Source organism: Myotis daubentonii, chromosome 15 (assembly GCF_963259705.1).
Source record: "Myotis daubentonii chromosome 15, mMyoDau2.1, whole genome shotgun sequence".
Lineage (NCBI taxonomy): Eukaryota > Metazoa > Chordata > Mammalia > Chiroptera > Vespertilionidae > Myotis > Myotis daubentonii.
The window spans coordinates 29416654-29440059 of NC_081854.1; the positions used below are offsets into that span (position 1 = coordinate 29416654).

The window sequence follows — 23406 nt, forward strand, 5'->3', positions numbered from 1 at the left end:
TTCCATCCCTGTCCAGCCAGTCCTGTCCTCAGTGCAGACTTGGACGCTGCCTTGAGGCACTGTGGCCTGTCAGGAGAGACCTGGGCATGTGTCATTTATACGGGACAGACAGCAGGCGAGGTCCAGGCACAGTGGCCACAAGGAGGGACAATCAGGGAGGCTCCCTGGAAGCAGTACAGTGGCAATAGTGCCCCCTAGAGTCGTGCACGTGTAAATGTGGAGACGGAAAAAGGGGAGAGTCAAGGACCTGCATTTGAGCTGGGAGGCCGGCAGATACAGGACCACAGCCTGGGGCCGTGAGAATTTGCCTGGAGGCCACCTTCTTCGGGGGCCAAGGGGACACCATGCGGTTTTCAGCTCAGCCTCAATGGCGGTGAGAACAGAACCGGGTAAAGCGAAGGGGAAGTCAGACAAAGAGGCAGGGGCCCATGCTTCCCAGGGCTGGGGCGGGAGCCACAAGTGTCCCCACTTCCAGGACAATGCCTCATCCCCTCACACTTGCAGCCCCCACCGCCCCCCACACCCTGGGGGAGGAATGCTACTCCAGCTCTAAGCTCACAGTCCAGGTCTACTGTGGCCTGCAACTCTCCCCCCAATTCCAAATTCCCAGGGAGGAGACCCCAATTAGCCAAACTTGGACCTACCAGTTATGCCTTGGGGTAGGCAAACACACTAGAAGGGCCCCCCATAAAAATGTCAGGAGGACAGAAAAGCCACAACAGTAGCTCCACCAACGCTGAGCCAGGCGAGGACAGATGGAGGAGACCAGGGCACACAGGGACATGGCCTGCAGCTGCCCTCCACGGGCAGCAGTGAGGAGCGGTAGAGGCGGAAGAAGCAAGCTTTATAAATTGCCTTCAGGTGCCCAAGATCCATTGCCTGATCTGCACATAATTCAACCATTGTGTCCCGTAGCCAGAGCAGGATTCTGGCTTCGTTTATGTAGCTCCTACCTAAAAGCTGGTCCAGAACTGGAGTGGGGGAAGGGAGGGCCCATGGGGAATGGATGGATGGATGGATGAAAAGGGACAGAGGTAGACCTCTGACCCCTGGGCAACCACTCTGTCCTCACCCCTCCAGGCCTTTGCTCAAGCTGTTCCCTCTGCCCAGGCTGTCCTTGGCCCCAGCTCCTCCTGACCCAGTCCATCAAATCTGGCTCAAATGCCACCTCCTCCAGGAAGGTTGCTCTGAACCCTATACCATCCTTCCTCCTTCTGTTCTCTTGGATAATTTGTTCATGTCTGTGTCATAACAGGGCCTACCACTGGAAGTATAACACTGATATCAAGGTATGTAGACTGGCGACTCCAGTGAGCTTCCTGGGTTGTCATTGCCCGTGGCTCAGGCCTTGAAGCCTGGCTGAGCTGACATAGGGGAGGCTCCCCTGGACTCTGCCTCAGCTGCACTCCTCTCTCCAGCTGGAGAGTCCTAGAGATGCCTGCCCAGTGAGTAAGAAGCGGACGGGCTGGTGTCCATGGCCTTTGACTCCTCAGGGCCCAGAAGCCAGGCTGGAGCTTGGCTGCAGCTGGAGGCCTTTTAGGTGTTTAGTGGGAGCAGCTCGCCTGGAGGGGCCTAAAACCCAAGGAGGGCACTGGTAGGTGCTGGTGTGGAAGTGAGCATTCGAGGCCTGCCCTTCACTTCATCCTCACCCATCGGGCCTTTCTGTAGACATGCTCTTTCCACCCCCCACTGAGGCCTGGCTCCAGAGGTTTTCCTCGGACCCCGAGGCCCAAGGCTGGGGGGTCTGGAGCTGGACCGAGAAGACCCCTCTGAAGCCAGAGGGTGGGAAAGTGGAGGACGATGAGGAAGATACAGGCTTCCCCCCGTTTCTATTGGACAGGGAGGACCTGTCTGAGGACCTGGCTGAGTACTCAGTACCGGACCAGGTAACAGCTTCGTGGAGCACAGCTGCCTGGAGCATCAGGTGGAGTCTGGCCGGGGACCTGGGCACCCTGTGTATGGGGGCAGGTGGTGGGGGCAGGAGATGAACTACCGCAGCTCTGACCTCGGGGGTGAGAGGCCACTGTCCCTTGCCTGGAAGAGGGTAGTGGGGATGCCCATCCCTGCACAGGCTGGAGGGAGCAGGGCAACCTGTCTGGCCTGAAGGGGCCTTTGTCTGTTGGGGGAGGTTTACAGGAGCTTCTCTGTGGCCCAAGTCCACATGGCCTTCCCATTCCTCTTGGAGAAGCCCCCAGCATGTTCCTGATGGGTCACCAACCCTGAGGACCACTGGGGTCAGGCCTGCCTCCCTCTGCCCTCCCTCAAGAGGAGCCCGGGGTATATGCTAGCAGGAGCTGGAGGCCATCAAACTGAAGCTGTGGGCCATGGAGCAGGCCCAGGGGCCAGAGCTGCCCAGGGCGCAGGGCCAGGCCGGAAAAGAGGAGGCAGCTAGGTCTGTGCTGGCCCAGCAGCGACTGAGTCCTGAGACAGGTAGGAGCCAACAGGCCCGGCGGACCCATTCCCTGGGTGGGTGGGCAGGCCCCCGAGTCCTTGGGCTTGCAGCTCTGAGCCCCCTTCGTCCTCTGTAAACCGGGTGGGCTGTGAGCTGCTGCTGAGAAATGGCCGGCTCACGGGAGTGTTGGCCCAGCAGATGACGGTAAGTCCTTCTAGAACAGGCCTAGGGGGCCCTCTCCCCAGGAGTGAGAAGTGAGCCATAAACATGAGGTGTCTGCCCTTCGCAGCTGCCCAGAGCCCGGCCCACCCCTGCCCTGCTCTGGGGTCCCTGAGAAGGTGGGAATGGGCCACAGATCCATCTATGTGAGCAACGTGAGGGCAGAGGGCAGGGAGATGGGGTCTTTTCAGGGGCCACTTCAGGTCTGCTTCTTCCTCCTGGCTGTGAGGATTAAAGGAGGGACCCGGCCCAGCCGGTGTGGCTCAGTGGTTGAACACCGACCCACGCACCAAGAGGTTCCATTTCTGGTCAGGGCACACGCCCGGATTGCAGGCTTGATCCCCAATAGGGGGCGTGCAGGAGGCAGCCAATTGATGATGTTTCTCTCATCGATGTTTCTATTCTCTCCCTTCCTCTCACTAAAATCAATAAAAACATATTTTAAAAAAATAAGGAAGGGACATGTATGGGGGCAAACTCAAAGCCACACAGGCCTGAGGGAAGAAACTAGAGGGTGGGGGGTCTATAGAGGTGGGAAGGCCTGTGGGCCTGTGTGGTCGAGTGTTCTGATTCTCCGTGAGCTGGGAGTCAGGATTTCCACATGAAATCTCCCAGTTGGTCAATCATTGGCAGCAAACTCCACTTTATAAAGCCATACACTCTGCACAGGCCAAATAAACATGGGGGTGTTGCCTAATACATGAGGGTGTTCATCTCGTTCCCCAGTTCACCTCCAACAGGGGTGGGGGCAGAGGCCTGGGCCAACTCCCCCACCCTGGGCTCCAGTCAACCCCTCTCTACCAAGAAAACATGCTGAAGGGGGGCCAGAAAGGGGAGGCTCAACAGGGAGACCCCCAAGGGGGAGGCCTCTGCAACAGCGCCCTCACCAGGCCGTGCCTGTCAGGTGGACTATGGGGTCACTGCTGGGGAGCTGGAGGCCTACTTCAACATCTGTGGGGAGGTCCAGCAGGTCACCATCCTGTGCAACAAGTTTTCTGGACACCCCAAAGGGTCGGTACAGGGCTGTGAGGCGGGGTTGGGCACCCCAGGGAACTGCCCGGCATGGGTGGCCTGGGCTGGCCCTCGCCAGCCCTCATTTCATCCCAGCTATGCCTACATCGAGTTTGCTACTGAGAGCTCAGCCCAGGCTGCTGTGGGGCTGGACAAGAGCATCTTCCAGGGCCGGGTCATCAAGGTGTGTGAGCCCCATGAGTCACCAGGGCATCTTGAGGTGGGGGCACTGGGGTGCATGGACTCGCTCTGAGCTTCTCTACATTAAGCCATTAACCCCTGAGGTGCCAGGAATGCAGGCAGAGGGAGGCTGACACACAGAGAGGTTGACACACTGCCCAACCTGACCCTTCTCCATCTCCCAGCATCTCTTGGCACACCTGCTGGGCAGCAGGAAAGGGGTGGAGGCACCCCAGACCCCAAAGGGTTTGTCTTGCATGTGGCACTGGGGACGCACCCCTCCCAAACTGGATCTCACCTCATGAAGGGAGAGATGTTGGCTCAACCGGGACACATCAAGTGGCCACAGCTGTGTCCGGACAGTTTAGAACTAAGTGGGGATCTTGAGAAAGTGGTGAACAAGAATAGGGTCTGATGCCTTGGGAGGAGCCGTGCCTAGATGCCACGAGGGTCTGGTGGGCTCTGGGGCCTGTGCACACCACCTGTGAGCTTCCAGCAAAGAAACCCAGGCAGCCCCAAGGATCACTGGCAGCCACCAGAAGCTGGAGAGGAGCCTGGAACGGATCCTCCCTCAGAATGGCCAGAAGGACCCACTCTGCTGACACCTTGACTTGACTCTGGCCTCCAGAACTGTGAGAGTACATTTCTATTGTTTGAAGTCCCTTCCCGCTCCAGTGAAAAGGTGGGTGGAAGGTCTGAGTGTCAGGGACCGTGCCAAGGTCACCCAGCAGCTCAGGGCAGAGCCAGGCTTGGTCGAGGAATTTCTGAGCGTGGTCAGGACCATGCGCAGTGGGGCCGCAGGTGAGGCATGCCACCAGATGTGGTTCCCGAGCTGCAGATTATGTAGCACCTGGCAGATGACACCAGTTCCTGCCAGCTTAGGCCTCAGCAAGGGGAGTCTGCATTGGTCTTGATACACTCATCATGCGTGTTGGCTTTTCTGTTAAGGTCCTGCTGACAGTCTTCTACCCCAAGCAGTTCCTCTTTAGATGCATTTTCTTGATCCTTTCTGTGTGGCCACTGCGAGGACAGAGTGAGCCCAGGAGTCCCTCCTTTCCTGTGGACTGCAGGCCTGAGCAGGCTAAGGTGGAAGAAGGATGGAAAGCACTCCTGGACGTGGCTGCCATGGGCTCTGAGCAGTGAGTCACTGAGCAGACTGGAGTGGCTATGCCTGGACAAAGCCCAGACACACGGTTCCCCTTGCCCCTGTCTGGTCTGGGCCAGAAGGACGGAAAGGGAGAGGCACTGACGCCCGAGGGAAGACTGACTGCTGGCAGTGAACTTCAGCTGAAGAAATCATCTGGAACAACAGCCAAGGGCTGGCTAGGACCTGCAACCGAGAGACTCAGCCCTGGGGTGGCAGAGGAAAGCCAGGCAGGTGGCTGTCAACAGGCCACCTCCTGTATAAAGATGCAAAAAGATAACGTGAAACTGCCATCTGACAGGTCTGCTGGCAGAACAAAGACTCGCACATTACTTCCGACCTTGGTTTCCTCACACTAAAAATGGGGGTGCAACCTAACAACGTGTGTGAAAACTCCCTAATGTAGAAAGCATTTACGAGTCGGTTGGCTGTAAATACAGAAAAACCCAAATAGCAATGGCCTCAACAAGGGTTTCTTTTCTTTTCTTTTTTACATAAAAAATTGCTGAATGCAAGTAGCTCAGAGCTGGTATGTCAGCAAAGACCCAGGCTCCTGCTAGCTTTTTGCTCCCTGCCCTTAGAGGATGAGCTCCAGCCATCACATTCAAGTTTTAGGCAGGAAGAAGGGAGAAGATGACAAAGGACTCCATCTGTCATGTGAACCCCCTTTAAAGTATCTTTCCTGAAAGTCTCTCCCAACATCATTCACTTACACACCATAAAAGCTACCTATCCTTGCGTGCTATGAAAGGTAGGAAATATCTTTTGTCTAGTCAATGGTCCTCAATAACACTGGGGATGTAAGGAAGCAAGGAAGAATGGATACTGGGTCGGCAACTTGCAATCCCTATCAGAGCCACTGCTCAGGCAGAAGAGATCACTATCAAAACCTCAACCATGGACTGCAGGGAAGAAATCCTGTGAGGGGGGCCAACGGTCCACTGGCATTGCAACCAACGCCTGCTTGGTACTTCTCAGCCCTACTCTAGGTTTCCCACTTCCACCAGCAGTGAGGCAGGAGAGGGGGACTGGGACATGTTTTTAACACACATTCCTAGCTGTTGTTGTTTTTATTTCTGTAACTTAAAAAGTAATCCTGGCCCTAACCGATTTGGCTCAGTGGATAGAGCGTCAGCCTGCGGACTGAAGGGTCCCAGGTTCGATTCCAGTTAAGGGCATGTACGTTGGTTGCGGGCACATTCCCAGTGGGGAGTGTGCAGGAGGCAGCTGATCGATGTTTCTCTCTCATCGATGTTTCTAACTCTCTATCCCTCTCCCTTCCTCTCTGTAAAAAATCAATAAAATATATTATTAAAAAAAAAGTAATCCTGTGCTTGTTAGAAGGGAAGGAAATCCAAAAGGGTGCGTAGAAAAGTTCATCTCCCAGTTCCAGCCCTAGGCTCACCAATGTGCAGCCCATTCCCCCAGGGGTCTGAGCCGCCTTCCTCCTGGTCAGAGACCCTCTCCCCAGTGACTGGGGGCGGGAGGGAAGGACTCAACGTCTTGGGGCGCTGACTCAAGGAAGGTAACCAACAGCTGTGTGCGCTGAATACACCTTGGAGCAGACTGTGCGGGTGGGGCTCAGACTCAGCAGGTCCCTGTTGCCTCTCCTACTTCACAGGACACAAAAGGGCAAAGAACCTGGGTGCCTGACCCCAGAAGGGCTGACACGTCAGCCAGTCAACTATTAGGACTGTCCTCTGGACTTGGCTGAGCAAGCCTCTGGGGACACAGAATGTAGACATCTAATTACATCAGCTCCTCCTCAAATGTAAGCCCCCCACCCCCCCTGCAGACAGTTTGTCCTCGAGCCTGAGGCGCAGCAGGGGACTCAGAGCCTAACCCCATCCAGCCCTCGAGCCACTAGAAACACTGTGCACTAACAGATGGAAGAGACTCCTTCGTGCTCAGAAAGCAACAGCCACAGGTGAGACGCTGCAGTTAGACGAAGTGGCCTAGATCTCGTAACAGCTGCCTCCCAGAGTTGGGCCAAGTCCAGACATCAGGCTGATGCAAGACCAGAAAGAGAACTTCTCCCTGTGGAGGAAGTTTTAAATCTGGCCACGGAGGCCTTACACAGCACCCCACCTGGTCAGCCACTGGAGGGCGCCACAAGAGCAGCTGATGGGACAGAGAGGCTGCCCCATGGCCAAAGCCTCTCCAGGGCTCCAAGCTCTGTGGGCTCCTACCAACCAGCTCCCACTGCCCCGTCGTGCCTGTGGGGACAACGGCTCCCTGCTATCTTGTCCCTGACCTCTGTCTGCCCCATCCCTGAAAAGTCCTGCATTAAACTCTCTCTAGTTAAACCGTCGGCAGAAGGAAAACACCAAATCTGATGTCACAAGACCTTTAGTTGACATGCATCCCACCTGGCCTTGCACCCATGTGGGGTAAATGATAATAAATACACATCTACACAACACAGTTATGTACAAAACACTTCTCTTCAATCAACAAGCAGCAATCTTCTCACTCAACAGACCTGTATCATCATAGATGTCACCATGCTATCGAAGGCCCTGCAAAGAGAAACAGTGCAATTGAGAAGAGACCTGGCCCTCCACCCCTGCCCAGAGGCAGGCTCTGTGGCACTGCCTGAACCCCACGCCTCTCTGGGAGTCAGTCTTTAACGTCCAGATGAGTGAACTTAGCTGAGAGACCAGGACGTGTGTCCTGCCATACTTGGCAACGAGAATCTAAGTTCCTGCCTCCCACTTCCCTCCAGGTTTCCCGAGGTCCTGCCCGCTGGATTCCCAGACAGGGTGGAGGAGCTGCAGTGTGGGCGTGCAGGGATACAGTGCTCTGAACAGCCCAGGAGACACAGGTTCTACATAACAGCACTGGCTTCTCCCCCCTGGGGCCCAAGATGACCCAAAACACAGTATCACAGGCACCAGAGGAAGGGCCTGGCTCAGGTCACTGTAGTGTCCTCACACCTATGGGCTGCAAGAAGCCCCTTGGGAAGTGTGTCTAGAAATGTATGGAATTCCCAGGAGCAGGCTTGGAGTGTGTGAATGCTTCTTTCCGAAGCAACTTCATGACATTCCAAAATTAAGACTATTTGAAGCTATTTGAGGATATCTGTGATCCCATTTCCTCACCATTCAAGTTCAATATCAAAGACAAAATTAGGCATTAACAGGAGGATGTTTTCCCAGAAAGCTCCTCTCCATATGCCTGAGCCCTCAGTGGGTTCTGCAATGGTGCCCCAGTACCTAATGGGTGCACATGGGAAACCAAATAGGTGAGCTCTGTCCCCCAAGTCCCATCTGTTTTATATGTTGGCGACATAGGTGGGGTGAGAGTTTGCTTGAAAAAATAGAGTTCTGCTGCTTCAGAATTGCTGCCTTAGGAGAACAGTGTCCATTGCTTAAAAAGACCTTTCCTCCCTCGCTTCCAACATCATTGCCTTTTAACAAGGCAGGGCCTACAAATGAAGGTAGCAAACATGATAGTAGGCCCACCTGGACTGAATGCGGTCCCCTGGGTTATAGAAGGGGTTACACATCACATCAGTGTAGGAATTGTGCAGCTTCCGGAACATCTGCAATAAGAACCAACAGTTTTAACTCACTTGTACACAGGATTACTGCCATATTTTTTGCCTCTCAACATTTTTAAACAAAGGGAAAACAAACAGCCCCAGGCACGGCCTACAGGCCCCCTGCACTTACACTGCGAATCTCATTATCACGAAGTGCTGTGTTGGAAGAATCCACCACCATAACAAACTTCACCTTGGAATTGGTCACGTAGCCATATCTGCACAGCTGGTTAGGGAACAAGCTGTCAACACAGGGACTCTGTGACAACATGAAACAGCCTCACTTGAGAGTGTGAAAGCAGAAGGCCATCTGTGCACGCCCCTGGCTCCAAAGCCACTTTGGAGAAGCATGGCAAACCTTGCATCACAGGAAATGCCCCAGGCTGGGCTTGTCTTGCTGGGTGTGACTGGACACCTCCCTGGGGCAGCTTCTGGTGTTTACTAGAGAAGCAAAGGGCAGGCAGCTAAACCCCACCCTGATTCAAACTCCAAGGCTGTCCTGCCCAGGCCCTGCCCTTTATGAATCAATGCTTAGCTTGGTAGTGTTAACTGATAAACTAGAGATTTCACAAAGGACAAATCCTGCCTGCAGTGTCTATACCTCTAAAGGCCACTTCATCTCATAGAACACGGGCTCCCGGGCAAACATCACTGTGGGCAAGCTACATTACTGCTTGTGGGAACATCTTTGAACTCCGTGGGTTTCAAGCCATCTGCCCCAAGGGAGTGGTCAAGACTTTACAGTGACTTGTGGGGCTGCACCTGACAATGAAATGAGTGAACCGATCATTCCTTGCTCAGAAATGGTGGCCCCGCTGAGAAAGAAACCCTTGCAGGCATAAAGTAGGAGCTCCCCAGCTCTTCTATAAACCTGGCAAAGTCACAATTCTCTAGGTCAGTGGTTCCCAACCTTGGGTGCACATTAGAATCACCTGGGAATCTTTTTAAAATCCTGATTTCTGGGCCTCGTCCTCCGGAAATTCTGTTTCTTTGTTATGGGGTGAGGCCACAACATTAGTAACAGAAAAACAGAATTTCCAGAGGATGAGGCCCAGAAATCAGGATTTTAAAAAGATTCTTAGGTGATTCTAATGTGCAGCCAAGGTTGAGAACCACTGCTCTAGGTAATTCAAGCCTGGCTTTTCCCACATTTATCCTCCTAATTAAAGGAAAAAAGGGCAAAATCTCAATTAGCCTCAAGCGGCCTTAATTCCCCCTGGGCTAAAAGCCCTCACCTTTTTTCTTTTCAAGTGATGGTACAAAATGCCTTTCAAGGTTATCTGATCCTACAGGACATCACACAGCTTCAGGCGGAACCCCGGATTCCAGCCCGAGGGGAGGAGCCCGCGGACATGCGCCTGCTGGCTGTGAAGGATACACCTTGTAGTCCTCTGTGGGGTACAGCAGGCCCAGGTAAAGCTCCCTCTGGTCCACCAGGGCCTTCCCCATTGCAGAGATCTTCTCATCCACCACGTCCAGGGACGTGTGCACCATGTAGTGGAACTTCAGCTCATTCTCCGTGGGGACACTGCGGATGTAAAGAGGGTAATTCTGCAAGAGAGGATGAGGGCAACTGAAGTGATGCGAATCCACTCTGTGCGCACCGATGATGAAAACGAGGCCAGAGCACATAGGGTGGAGGACCAGCCAAGTGCCAGCTGGCCACACGAACACACTCTCATTCTCTAGAACCCGTCGGTTAATTTTCCAGACTGTCTTGGGCACTGCCTCACATACTGCCTGCAAAGGGGCATCTCTAGGGTGGGCAGGAAAAAAAAAAGTAAAGCTGATGTAATTAGATGTCCATATTCTGTGTCCCTTCTACTCTCTCACAAAAATGGATCTGAGCACAGTCTGACAACCTGTCACCTGGAAGGTCACTTACCTCCTCTGGGGGCCCGGGCCAGCCCCGGCCCCAGCACGCGCTCTCCTCCGGGCCCCCTGCTACTGACACACCACCTCTTGCAATCTCTTCACCATAGCAGAGGCACTGGCCTGCCCTCTCACTCAACTCTTCCAGGCTTGGTTCAAACCTCCCTCCATCTCTTCTTAGCCATCGGAGTTCACAGCATCTTCCTGGGGGCTCCCTCATGTCACAATTCCCTTGCCTGGCGCTGCCCAGATACAGTGAACACTACACCGTCCCTGCTCTGAAGGGGCTGACATTTGGCGGAGGAGTCCCCAAATCCACCAACAAATAAATAACGTGCTGTAGCTAAGAAGGAAGCCAGCGCCAGGAGCTCCGAGGCAGGACCGCCTCCTACGCCTGGTCTCATGGAGGACACAGAAGGGCCCTGTCACAGGAGCACGTGGACAGCTCCCAGCGCAGAGTCGGGACTCAGACACAGCTTTCTCACAAGTTAGACCTGCAGCGGCCAGCGAAGGGGGTGCAAGGTGGGGAAAGGGGGGCGGGGGAGAGGCGTCCAGGCGCAAAGCCGGCGGTGAGAGGGCAGAGCAGAGCCCGTCGCGGGGCTGCCAGTAATCCCGTCGCTCTGGGGTGGAGGGCGTCACATATGGGGAGGGAGGAGGCGACCGGGTTAATCCGAGAGTAGCACGGAGAAGGGACGGAGAGGCTTCAGGCGGGAGCGTGGCGCCATCTGGTTTGTTTGAAAGCAGCGCTGTGACTGCTGTGTGGTGTCTCTCGTCTGAGTGGGCGCCGGCGTGTGCGGTGGACAGGATGGAGAAGTGGGGCTGTCTCGGGGCGGGAAGGGGGTATCGGCAGGGGAGGGGGGGCGGGGGCCGGGCCCCAGCGGGAAAGGAGGGCCCGGCTAGTGGGCGCCCGGGGATGACGCTTGCGCAGCTGCAGACGCGGATGTAGGCGGCGCCTCCCCGGAACCGCCCCGACACCGTCCGCCCCGCGAAGTCCACCGGCTGAGCCCTCCGAGGCCCTCCGGGCAGGGAAGGGGGAAGGCGGAGAGCGAGGGCGGGACCTGGGCGGGGGTACCGGCGAGCCCCGGAGCACTGCGGGGCCACCCGCCGTCCGCATACGCACCTCCTTGGCGATCACCGCCACGCACACCGCCATCTTGGGAGGCCCGGCCGGCCACGTCACGTGACCCCCAGCCGGTCACGCGGCTGCCCGGGCCCCGCCCCTTCTGTCACTCAGCCGGCCTGGCCCCGCCCCGTCGCCCTGCCGGAAAAGCTGCCCGCCCTGTTCCCGCCGCTGGCCCGGGTCCTGCAGCGCCCGGCACGGTTGCCATGGCGGCGGTTGCTGCGGCGATGCGGTGGCGGCTGCTGCAGGTGATAAGTGTAGCGGTGCTGGGGGCCAGTGGCACCCCGCAGCCACCCAACATCCTACTCCTGCTCATGGACGATGTGAGTGCGGGCTGGGCTCCGGGAGAACGCTGCGCACGGGGCGGCGGGTGGGGGAGTCCCGTGGGAGGAAAGGCCGTGAGGGCGGTCAGCCGGTGTAGGGATAGCGCCTGGCCCCGCGGACTGCAGCCTGGCGGGCGAGTGACGCTGAAGCGAGGGAGTGATGTCCTGCCTGGGAGAAGATCCCTCCGCGTTATTTGTTCCCTTTCTTGCCCGTCCCGCTCTGGAAGGGTGGAAGGGTGGAAGGGTGGAAGGGCAGCAGGGCAGCCCGGATCAGCTGCCGCCCCGCCAGGTGAGGACCAGTCTCGTAGCAGCCCCTGCTCAACCCTGCCCCCCCACCCCGTGCGTCCAGGGGCAGGGAAGGGAGTGACAAGCTGACCGAGACTGAGGCTCTGCCTGTTTAGAAAGTCGATTCTTTTCACCTGCCCTGCCCCAGAGCTGCCCCTGTCCACCTGGGCAGGTATCTCTGGCCCTGATGAGAATTCTAGGCACAGGTCAGGTCTTTAGCTGAAGTGGAATAATGTCCCCTGTCAGGTGTTTGTGGACCAGCCCTTTGGAGAGTAGCAAGGTAGCAGGATTCCTGCATGGGAGCAGTGTGGTTCACTTGTCCCTTTGCAACCCTGCCCCCGTGCACGTTTCCAGACCGGGAGTGAAATAGGAATTCTGGTAAAGCAGGGATGCAGACAAACCTGGGCTGGAGGTCCTACTCCCCTGAGCTTGGAGAAGTTACTGGAGCTCTTGGAGCCTTGTGTCCTCTCCGTCCAGCTCTCCTCACGGTGATGTGAGGACTGAGGCGGGGCAGAGGGCAGGCTGGGATGTCAGGCCCTGTAGTACAATCAGACAGTGTCCTAGCATACAGCTCCTAAAGCGCTTGGAGTGAGAGTGGTGTCTGGTGTGGTAATGAGTTAGATGGCTGGGGCCCTGGGTAGCTTCAGGGTGAGGTCCTCAGAAGGCCAAGGTGTGATTAGAGGTGTGATTGAAGCCTTCAGCACAGCCCTGACCTCCAGGGAGGGAAGAGTGAGTGGCTGGAGATTGAGTTCCATTGCCAGAGGTCAATGATTCAATCAATTGTGTAACAAGACCTCCTTTGGAAAAAACCCTAAACAACAGGAACATGTGGAGGAGCGGGAGAGAGTGGGGAGCTTATTGCGCCTTCCCCATACCTCAGCCCAGGCACCTCTTCCTTTATAACGAACGTGTAATAGTAAATATAGCACTTTGCTGAGTTCTGTGAGCTGTTCTAGCAAATTGTGGAACTTGAGCAGGTCTGTGCTCCCAACCCATAGCAGGTTGGTCAGAAGTTCAGGAGGCCCAGGACTTGTGGCCGGACGAAGGGGGTCAGTCATGTGGGATTGAGCCCTTGACCTGTGGGGTCTGAGGCAAGCGCCAGGTAGATAGCGTCGGAGCGGAACTGAATTGTTGGACTCCTAGCTGGTGCCCAGAAAATGGAGAAGTGGCTGGTGTGGAAATCCCCCACAGTCAGTGTCAGAAGTGTTGTGAGTAAATACAGCTCAGAGTTCCCCAAAAGGCCAGCAAAGACGCTCACTGGAGCCTTTGAACGAAGGCCAGGAGCCTCACATGGCTGTTGGACAGCCCTGGCTGGTCTGGATGGAGATGTGCCGAGTGTGTAAAATATACTCAGATTTTGAAGACTCAGTATAAGAAAAAGAATGTTTTTTAAAAAAAAATCTCACTTAGCCCTGGCCGGTGTTCTCAGTGGTTAGAGGTTCCCCCTCCCCCCCCCCCCCCGCCCCCATTATCCCACTGAAGGGTCGCAGGATCGATTCCCAGTCAAGGGCAGGTATCTGGATTGCAGTGTAGGTTTAATCCCCAGTCCGGGCGCATGCGAGAGGCAACCAATCAATGTGTCTCTCTTACATTGATGGTTCCCTCTCTCTCCCTCTCTCGCTTTTCCTCTCTCTCCCTTCCTGTCCCTCTCTCTCCCTCTTCCTTCCTCCCTTCTACTCTCTCTAAAAATCAATGGAAAAAAATATCCTCAGGTGAGGATTAACAACAACAAATCTTATGTAATTTTTTATTATAATAATGATTTTTTTATTATGAAAAATTAACAGCATTCAGATTAACCTGAAAAGATCATAGAAACCCACCCATAATTCCACCACCCAGAGATAACACTGGACATGCTTATTTTTAGTCTCATAAACTCTTCAGATGATGACTGCTTCTATAGCAGATTCTGCAGCCCTTCAGCTGATCCATCCTAATGGCCAGTAGGGAAACTGCTTCCTAATGAACAACACGTTAATCTTGGAAATGCTTGCTTTTTGATTCAATATTCCGTCTTCTCAAAGCTGGAGTCCCTGTCAAGTGGTCCCTTTTGAATGGTGAGACTCCAGCTGTGTGCTGTGTCTGCGAGGTTTCTGCCCCTTCCCCTTCTCTCCAGGGCGGCAGTGGGTGCGTGAAGCAAGTCATGTGCCCTCCAGATTATTGAAGCTTTGTCGAAGTGATAACATTTTGGATATACATGCATACTTCGGAGATTTTGCAGGTCTGGTTTCAGACCCCTGCAATAGAGCAAGTATCGCAATAAAGCAAGTATCACAATAAAGTGAGTTGTGACATTTCTGCTGGTAGCGAGTCATGCCTTCAGTTTATTAAAAAACAAAACCCCTACGAAGCACAATGAAGCAACGTGCAGGTAAAATGAGGAATGCCTGTACTGAGTTAAATAAAGTAAGTTAGCCCTCATTCATCTTTCTTTTTGCCTTTTTAATGAGGCTATTAGAAAGTGCAAACTTACACAGGCAGCTCCTGTGTATTTCTGCTGGGAGTGTCGTTTAGGCCCTGGAGGTTCTGAGTGGTGGAGCATGACCAGCACTGGGAGTATTTTTACTCCAGAGGAGCTGAGGTGGGGAGCCTCCCTGTTGGGTGCCCCGGGGTGGGGTAGCAGGAACCGGAACAGTGGCCAGGAGCCCCAGGGCTGGGCCTCTCTGGTGCCGTTTCCTTCTTGTGGCTTTGGGCTTCTCTGGCAGCTGAAACCAAAGAAGTCTGGAAGACTTTCACCCTGGTCAGCAAATGTGGACAAGTCAGGACTTTTTGGTGGGAAATAACAGAAAATGCATGCAAAGTGACTTATGCAAAATAGGAAACCCAACTCTCCTGACTTTACAGCCTGGGGCAGCCTTGACTTCAGGCAGCGGGATCCAGAAGCCCCTTGCTCTGTGCCCCTGCTGTCCTTTATGGTCAGCAGGCCCAGTGAGAGGGCGCACTACCATGAAGACTCAGTTCGTACCCCTGAGCCAGGCTCGCTCGCTGGGGAGGGGTCTGCTGGCCAAACACCCACCTCACTCCCACCCCAGAGCCAGTCAGGGAGCAGGATGGAGAGGGCAGGCAGACTCTTTCATCCAGGGTGGCACCTTATATAGTAAATGGGAACATGGGCCCCTTCCCGTGCTCCAACTCCCCTCCCACCCTGTGGGAAATATAGTGAAGGCCACCAGTAAGTGGACTATGAGACCTTGGGAGCCTAGCCAGCTCCTCAGTCAAGAAAACAGTTAGTGTTTTGATCTCACACAGTACCTCTCCTCCCCCTGCATGCCGTTTTTCTGTTTTCCTTTTTTTAAATCCTGGCTCGAGGATATTTTTTCCATTGGTTTTTAGAGAGAGTGGAAGAGAGGAAGGGGGGCGGGGGAGAAGAAACCTCAATGTGAGAGAGACACATTGATTGATTGCCTCCCACACACGCCCTGACCCAGGCCAGGGATTCTGGGCAGGATCTCCAGCGAAGTTCTGGTCAGGATCTCCAGCCAGGTTGAGTCACCAGGTTCTAGTCAGGTTCTCTTGCCAATTTCTGTAGTCAGGTTCAGTCCAGGATCTTTTGCCATGTTCTCTCGCTAGGTTCTGTCTCTAGGTTCTGAGTCTAGGTTCTGTCCAGGATCTTTTGCCATGTTCTCTCCAGCGAAGTTCTTCTGTCTCTAGGTTCTGTGTAGGTTCTGTGTCTAGGTTCTGTGTCTAGGGTCTGTGTCTCTTGGTTCTGTCTTCTAAGTTCTGTGTCCTGTTGTCTTGTTACATCTGTATTTATACCAGTTGATTCAATCCTATCAATCTCTATTACAAAGGTTAGGGCGTTTCTTATCTCCATTCCAGGGAGTAGAGATTACGCAGCTTAAGCATGATTGTTCGTAGTTAAAGTGATTAATTACCTGCCTGGCACTTAGTTGAGGGGTTTTATTCCCTCCCTAACTTCAGGGGAAAATCCCTACCTGGGGAAACAACCTTTCTCAGGGAGGTGACCTTGATTAAAACACATAGTGCCAAGAAGGTGAGCAAACATATTAAGAACAGTATGCCATATATGCCAGGTCCTTTGAAACAGCAAGGATGGACCGGCTCCCGGCAGTCTTGGGTGACAGTGAAATAATAGCACTGGCTGACCACCAGCGGTTCTCAACCTGTGGGTTGAAAACAATGAAAATACATCCTGCATATCAGATATTTACATTACGATTCATAACAGTAGCAAAATTACAGTTTGCTACTGAATGAAGTAGCAACGAAAATAATTTTATGGTTGGGGGTCACCACAACATGAGGAACTGTATTAAAGGGTCGCGGCATTAGGAAGGTTGAGAACCACTGCTAGTGCATCTGCAGGCTGGATAGGACTTAGTGATTCAACTTGATCGGTGGCAGCCGGTGCAGCAGTAAATTTCACTGGTCGGCTGCCACCAGTTTACACATAAGTCCTAATAAACTCATGTCTCTTACAGCCAGTCCTCCAGGTTATTTCTTTGGGATCCACAAACAATACACTGAGGTTTTCAGGGACCTCAGCACTTTGCATAAAACACCTGGTAAGGGTAGGGATAGCATCTGCCTTCTTATCCCCGATGTGTCCTCAGACCCAGGACAGTCCTGGTAGACATGTATTGAATGAGTTTAGAAGACATTGAGAACCGTTTCTTCACCGGACCTGACTCAGCTTCAGCTCTGTTCTCCAAGGCTGATGAGGCCAGGGTCAGCGGGGACAGAGCTCCCTCCTGGGACATTCCAGCCCAACTGGGCCAAGACCACTCCTGCTCCCGAGGGCCTCGCACTCTTGGTGTCTCGGTCCCTTATTTGCAAAACAGCCTAAGAAGGACCACTCTGACTACCGAGGAAGTTTAAAGTCAAGCTGCACGGAGGCCAGCCTCAATGTGACCATGGTGGGCCCATCAAGCAGGTGCCCCCAACCTCAATGTGAGGCAGACACATTGAGTGATTGCCTCCGGAGCCAGTCAGTGGACCCTGGGAAGTCAGTCCTTCAATGCACGTGTGTCTGTACAACAATCCCTTGTTGCCAGCAGTGACTGATTCTTTCATTGCTCCAAAGTCTAGAGATTCTAAGTGAAAGAAGGGTTGAGAGCAGGAAGGGAACTGTAAGTCCTGTGACTTTTGTTCCTGTGAACATGGATGGTCATGTAGAAGATACTAAATACTGCTTGTGAGATGATTTCATTTATTCCATAATAACTGCAAGGTGGATGTTAATATTCCTGTTTTTGTAGTGAAGGAAGCTAGTTAACAAGTAATAATAGAATGGTGTTGAGTAGACGAGTTAAAACAGTGGGCCAGTGACTGCTGGCCTCAGAAAGGCCTACCTGTAAGCAGGTTGGCCCTTGCCTGGCATCTAGAACCTGAGATTTGGGGAATATCCCATCATTCCCCAGTAAGAAGTCTCCCTGAACCTACATTGTTTATTTCAATGTGACATATTGAGTACCTGCCTTCCTCCTGGAACTTTGGTGGGTACCAGGCAAAAGATGCCACGTGACCAGCCCCTCTGCCTCTCTTGTTCCTCCAACCCAGGATTTGCTCTGCCCAGAGGGACAGCAACCCACTTGTGCCTAAGAGGACAGATCCACACGTGGGGTGGGGTGGGGGTGGGGGCAGGAAGGAATCTCAAGCATGCAGCCTGGGAGCCTTCTCCAGACCAGGCCTCAAGCAAGCTGTGCCCTCTCAGCCTGCACTGGGGCTCCTGCTAAGTCAGCAGATGCTACTGAGGTGCTTTCCTGCTTCCACAGCTCCAACCTGGGCACGTAGGCAGTGACCTGGGCATGCAAATTTCTGTGGGGTTGGTGAACTCAGGCACTTTGTCCCTTCTCCACCCAAGAGCACCCCACCTTCCTTTCTTCTGTTGGCTGTACCTCTCTTCCGGCACATACTTCATTTCAGCTCCTATTGTTACCAAATGGAAAAGCCATTTCAATGACTTCAAAATAAATCATCTCCAAAGAAATGCAAAGCTAGAAGTGCCAAAACCAGAACCCTAAAGCCATAAGGTCCTTTGAGAGCAGATAGCAGGTCAAAGGCAAAGGCCCTGAGTGGGCTCTCAGACCCCCATGTTCACAGCCAGCCTAAAGCTAGGAGCTGGGAGCAACAGGAGAAGGCAGTGCCTGGGAGAAGCGTGGAGGCCGGATCTCACCTGAGGCAGTGTCACCCCTGGGCTCACCCTTATGGGAAGGGTGGCTGTATAACCTACAATGCAGAGAAGGCGCATTAATAATTACAGTCAGACAACAGACCTAACTGGACCGTCCTGGCAGATCTGCGTGGACAGCCATCCGTGTATGACCCCGAGTTGCCAAATCTCTTCATGAGATCACCTGGCCCAACTCTCCAAAATGTCTGCAGAGTCAATCCCGTGGCTTCCAAATTTTCCAGGTCAGGTCAGCACACTGCTGTGTCTAGTCTTAGGCGAGCACTTTCCTCTAAGTTCAGACCCTTGTCCTTTCATACAGGCCTGAGGTTCCTTGTTGGCTGACTCACCAGGGGCCCCTGGAGAAACGGGGAACCACTGGGTCCTACCAGGCCTCAGCAGAACACAGGTGCCTGCACCTTTCTAACTGCTCTGCCGAGACATAGTTCACAGCACATACAATGCACCCAGTTAAAGTGTTCAATTCAGTGATTTCTAGGATAGTCGCAGCATTGTGCAGTCATCGTCACAGTCAACTTCAAATCCTTCTCATCACCCCAAAAAGGCCCCACCCCCACTGGCAGTCACTGCCCATTCTCCTCCCTTGGCTCCTGGCAACTATGAGTCTGCTTTCTGCCTCGTGGATTCGCTTTCTCTGAGCATCTATAATAATAAAAGCGTAATATGCTAATTAGACTGGACAGCCGGACGACCTTCCGGACAAAACCAGGCTTCGAGGGCCAAGGCAGCCGCTGCGGCTGTGAGGGCCGAGCCCCTTGCATGAATTTTGTGCATGAGGTTCACCCATGTGGTAGCATGTGTTAGTGCTTCACTCCTTTTTGTGGCTGAGTAGTATTCCAGGGTTTGGATGGACACAGGGTGTTCATGCATCATCAGCTGGCACTTGGCTGTCTATACCCTTTGGAAACTAGGAGTAGCAGCACTGCTGTGGACATTGTCTGTACATTCTCGTGTAGACGTATGTTTTCAGCTCTGTTTCGGGGACACCCAGGAGTGGAATCACTAGGTCAGATGGTCATTTCACTCCAGGTTTGGTGCTCAGATACCTTACCTGGAGGGAGTAATGTGTCACTCCATGAGGGAAGGCCCGCAGCGTGCAGCTGGAGGCCGGAGCAGCCCCGGCCCCTGGGCCCTGTTCCACAGCTGCAGCTCTTTCCACCTCCTGCCCCTTGTCTAGGGGAAGAGACCAGGTAGCCACTGTGAAAGTGACACCCGGGGCTCATACTGAGGGGACATCTGAGGAGACCCAGCTTGGAGGGACCTCGTCACAGTTCGTCCAGGCTGTAGTAGTCGTCCATAGTGTGTGTGTTCCTTTTCCTGGAGCATAGCAAATTCCTACACATTTGGTGCCTTAAAACAACAGAAGTCTTTTCTTTCCCAGCTCTGGAGGCCAGAGTCTGAAATCAAGGTATTGGCAGAGCTGGTGTCTCCTGAGATGCAGTGTCTACCTCCATTGTCTCCCCTGTGTGTCTGTGTCTCCTCCTCCTCTACGGACACCAGTCATTGGACTTAGGGCCCAGTATGACCTCATCTTCACTCATTACATCTGCGCTTCCAAATGAGGTTACATTCACAGGTTCTGGGTGGACATAGATTTGGGAGCCGCTATTAACACAGTGCCGGACAGATAGACCATGTTGTGTTCATTCATTGCTCACTTGATGGATCTGGGGTGTTCCCTTTGGGCCATCATGACCATGCTGCTATGCACGCGCATGTGGTTTTGGTGGAGCAGCTGGGTCACATGGCCGCACTCCATTCAGCTCTGTGGGGAGCCTTCCACTTGTTCAGTCTCAGTCTGCACACACACTTACGAGGGCTTCTTCTCTATGTGGAGACTCGGGCGGAGGTGAGCCCCAAAGCTCAGCTGCTGCTCATGTTCCCTGTGCCATACCAGGCGTTGGGTTGTGAGGGAGCTCTGTGGCATGGGCCCCAGAGATAGGAGGAGGTTCAGTCCACCTCTCCATGCTTTTTCCTGCAGATGGGGTGGGGTGACCTGGGAGTATATGGAGAGCCTTCCAGAGAGACCCCGAATTTGGACCGGATGGCCGCTGAGGGCATGCTTTTCCCAAACTTCTACACGGCCAACCCCCTGTGCTCACCATGTAAGTCAGGGCGGGCCCACGGGCACAGGGAAAGTGGGCACAGCAGGGGAGAGTGGGCACAGCGCAGCATGGGGCCAGTTGGGGAGGGGTCTGGCATGAGGAGCAGGCTGCCCTGACAAAAGTGGTGGCTCCACCACATTTCCTTGAGGGCGAAGGGGTCTGGCAGGCGTGTGGGCCTTCTGTTGGCTTCCTGGCACATTGGGTCCCAGGCTCCTTGTTGTGTGGGGCAAAGGGCCGTAGGCCACTGAGGGCTTGTCCCCTCTAAGGATCGGTGAGGCCAAAGTCGCTGCATGTGGTGGTGCTGAGTGCTGAGGCTTGTTCAGAAGTGCTTGGCTGGGAAGTGGTTCTCCACCTGGGGACGGGGGCGGGGTGCAGGGGTCGGGCAGCCTATTCCTCCTGTCCGGGAGAATCACTGCTGCTGAGGGGCTTCCACGTGGACGCTGACCTTACGAAGGAAAGTAATGCTGGGTGGGGAGCACACGAGGGGCCATTGGGACCCCGCACCTCAGTGTCCTGGGAGCCGGCCAGAGTGATTGCAGGCTGGACAACACTGGGCTGCAGGGCCTGGCCAGAACTCCCCGGGACCGATCTCTGAGCCCGTCAGTACAGGGGTGGTCTGTCCACCCAGCTCTGGAGGCTGGTGGGGACTTAGACGCTCTGCAAAGCTGGCCACAGGCCTGACGCATGAGCATTCTAATCGTGTTTCTGTTTTTTTGCCTCCACGCAGCCAGGGCGGCCCTGCTCACTGGACGTCTGCCCATCCGCAATGGCTTCTACACCACCAACGGGCAGGCCAGGAACGGTGCGTGTGCATTTGGGCTGCGCCAAAGGTCCGGGAGGCCGAGGACCAGAGGGGGCAAGGGAGGGGCCTGTGTCACCCATTCTCACATATGACCTTCCTTCTCCAGGACAGCACTCATTACCCAAGGTCAGGGGCTTTGTTTGGATTACAACATGCCATTTTAAAACAGATTGTAGCACTTCCACAAAAAACAATGCATTTTAGGCAAGTAGAAAGGAAGGTGAGATTAATGCCTCAGGGATTCGGGGCAGAGCTCCGGTCACTGCTCACTGCTCCTTCCCTGGCGTTCTGTCCCAGGGCTGCCCTGCACAGTCTGGTGAGTTGTGCACGCCCCACCCCACCCCCTCAAGGAGCACTGCCTGAGGGAGCAGGCACTGTGAGGTCAGCAGGGAACAGCCTTGGAGAAACGTAGTATGGAAAGCACAGGGGAGCCTGGTGTGCGTGGGGCCCTCATGGTATCAGATGACATGTTCTGGAGACCCCTGGGCAAGCCAGCAGCGGGGGCAGGGCCTGGGGCTCTGCCTGATAGTCCCAACCCCCTGCAGGTCCGTCCCCACCCAGGACTGTGCTTACTTTGGGGAAGTGCTTGGACGACCCCGAAAGTACTGGGCAGCAGGGCCAGTCCTCACCAGGGCTTTTCCCGTTGACACTGAGGGGCCAGTTCTCAGACCCACGGTCTTCGGCAGCACTTCTGTGTGTGTGTGTGTGTGTGTGTGTGAGTGGTTCACACGCTGTGGTGCTCTTCCAGCATATACGCCTCAGGAGGTCGTGGGTGGCATCCCGGACACCGAGCTCCTCCTGCCCGAGCTGCTGAAGGGGGCCGGCTACGTCAGCAAGATCGTGGGCAAGTGGTGAGTCCTGACACCTACCTGGCTGGGCACATCCGCACACGGTCACTGCTGCAATTTCCAAAAAGGGAAACCTTCTTGGGTGAGAAGTAGAGTCTTTGACTTCCAGGTCCGTGTAGATGTCTGACGCATTTCTTCAAAAGCTGGGATGGCTGTGCTGCTGGGACTTCCCGTCTTTAGGGTGGGTGTTGGCTGTGAGCCCATCGTTCTCCTGGCATATTGCACAAGCCAGCCACCTGCCTCTTCTCCCTGTTCCTCTCCTGGTGCTGCCTGGTGCCGCAGTGTCACCAAAGGAGCCACATTATTGCATATGCAGTGCTGTCATGGATAGCACACATTGTCAGCAAGCACAAGGGCTCTGTCTGGTGGTGAAATGAAGAAGCAATTAGTGGTCAAGATGGCAGAGTAGGTAAACACTCTACTTGCCTCCTCACACAACCATGTCAAATTAAAACTAGACTACAGAACAGCCATTACCGAGAACCGCCTGAAGTCTAGCTGAACAGAAGTCCTATAACTAAGGATACACAGAAGCCATGTCAAGATTGGTGGTTACAGAGGTGTTCCTACGTTGTTCAGAAATATTTTATAATACTTTTTAAAAACACCCTAGAATAAGAAACATTGAAAAGCAAAAAAAAAAAAAAAAAGAAGAAGCAGCAGCAACTGTGAGGTAGAGAATAGTCATGTAGTCATGCAGTGTGGAGTCTTTGGGATCAAATGATCATGATTGTAGAAGCTCACATTACTATGCATGCTGTTTATGCTGTTTTAAGCATGTTAAGGGATTTCTGTATCTTACTCCCTGAGGATGCCTAAGTGGGTTGGTGTAAAGGTCAGGCATCCTCTTTCCTTTTCTGGGTGTTGGGGCCTTTGGAGAACAGCAAACCCACTTCCTACAGGAAGCCTTCCATGATTCTCCACCCCTAATTTTCTCTCTAACACACTGTGGACCCTGTGCCCTAACCCCTCTGGTACTCACCGTCAGTGCTTTCTCAGGGATGAGTGCCTTGTCGGTGCCCCTTTGGAACTGCTGCTCTTTCCCTGTTGACCATCACAGGGATGGGAGATCTGCAGAAACTGGGAGAGTAATCGTCAGAAAGTCCTGGTGATCTGGGGGCTGCCTAATGAATGCTTTCTCCCTCCGGAGACAAGTTGGGAGCTGCCTGCCAGACAGATGAGCTCCGAGGAGGTAGTGGCTGCAGAATAGAGCCGGTGGGGGTGCACTGGGCTGAGGAGCCCTGTTGCCTGCACGGTGCACAGCACTGCCAGAAGGCCCAGGGAGGTTGGCAGAGGCCGGCTGTGAGGCCTGCCAGAGCCGTGTCAGGGCTGCGCTGGCGGAAGTAAGAGCCCCCAGTGACCAGGACTCTGTGCCCAGCCTGGCAACTCTGCCTTGGGTCCAGCGGC

At 54.2% G+C, this 23406-nt stretch overlaps 3 protein-coding genes across 4 annotated transcripts in view; 2 read left to right on the forward strand and 1 right to left on the reverse strand.

The window, feature by feature from the left end:
• The first annotated feature begins 1563 nt into the window (after positions 1–1563).
• PABPN1L (PABPN1 like, cytoplasmic) lies at positions 1564–5186 on the forward strand. The gene is made up of 5 exons (XM_059667059.1): positions 1564–1886; positions 2292–2430; positions 2681–2766; positions 3516–3622; positions 3719–5186. The coding sequence occupies exons 1-5, from the start codon at positions 1671–1673 to the stop codon at positions 3873–3875; spliced, it is 705 nt and encodes a 234-aa protein (XP_059523042.1). The 5' UTR covers positions 1564–1670; the 3' UTR covers positions 3876–5186.
• A 2093-nt stretch (positions 5187–7279) lies between these two features.
• On the reverse strand, positions 7280–11582 carry TRAPPC2L (trafficking protein particle complex subunit 2L). 2 transcript variants are annotated; one of them, XM_059667060.1, is made up of 5 exons: positions 11483–11582; positions 9869–10041; positions 8621–8708; positions 8411–8490; positions 7280–7465 (listed from the first exon to the last, which is right to left on the reverse strand). In XM_059667060.1, the coding sequence occupies exons 1-5, from the start codon at positions 11513–11515 to the stop codon at positions 7420–7422; spliced, it is 420 nt and encodes a 139-aa protein (XP_059523043.1). In that variant the 5' UTR covers positions 11516–11582; the 3' UTR covers positions 7280–7419. The 2 variants fall into 2 exon arrangements, with proteins under 2 accessions (XP_059523043.1, XP_059523044.1); XM_059667061.1 differs by having other exon boundaries at positions 9869–10018; positions 11483–11578.
• The window catches only part of GALNS (galactosamine (N-acetyl)-6-sulfatase), a 30005-nt gene continuing 18138 nt past the window's right edge, over positions 11540–23406 (forward strand). The window contains exons 1-4 of the mRNA XM_059667058.1: positions 11540–11805; positions 20226–20349; positions 21077–21151; positions 21900–22002. Coding sequence (XP_059523041.1) covers positions 11689–11805; positions 20226–20349; positions 21077–21151; positions 21900–22002 — 419 coding nt within the window. The 5' untranslated portion in view covers positions 11540–11688. The remainder of the gene's footprint in view (positions 11806–20225; positions 20350–21076; positions 21152–21899; positions 22003–23406) is intronic.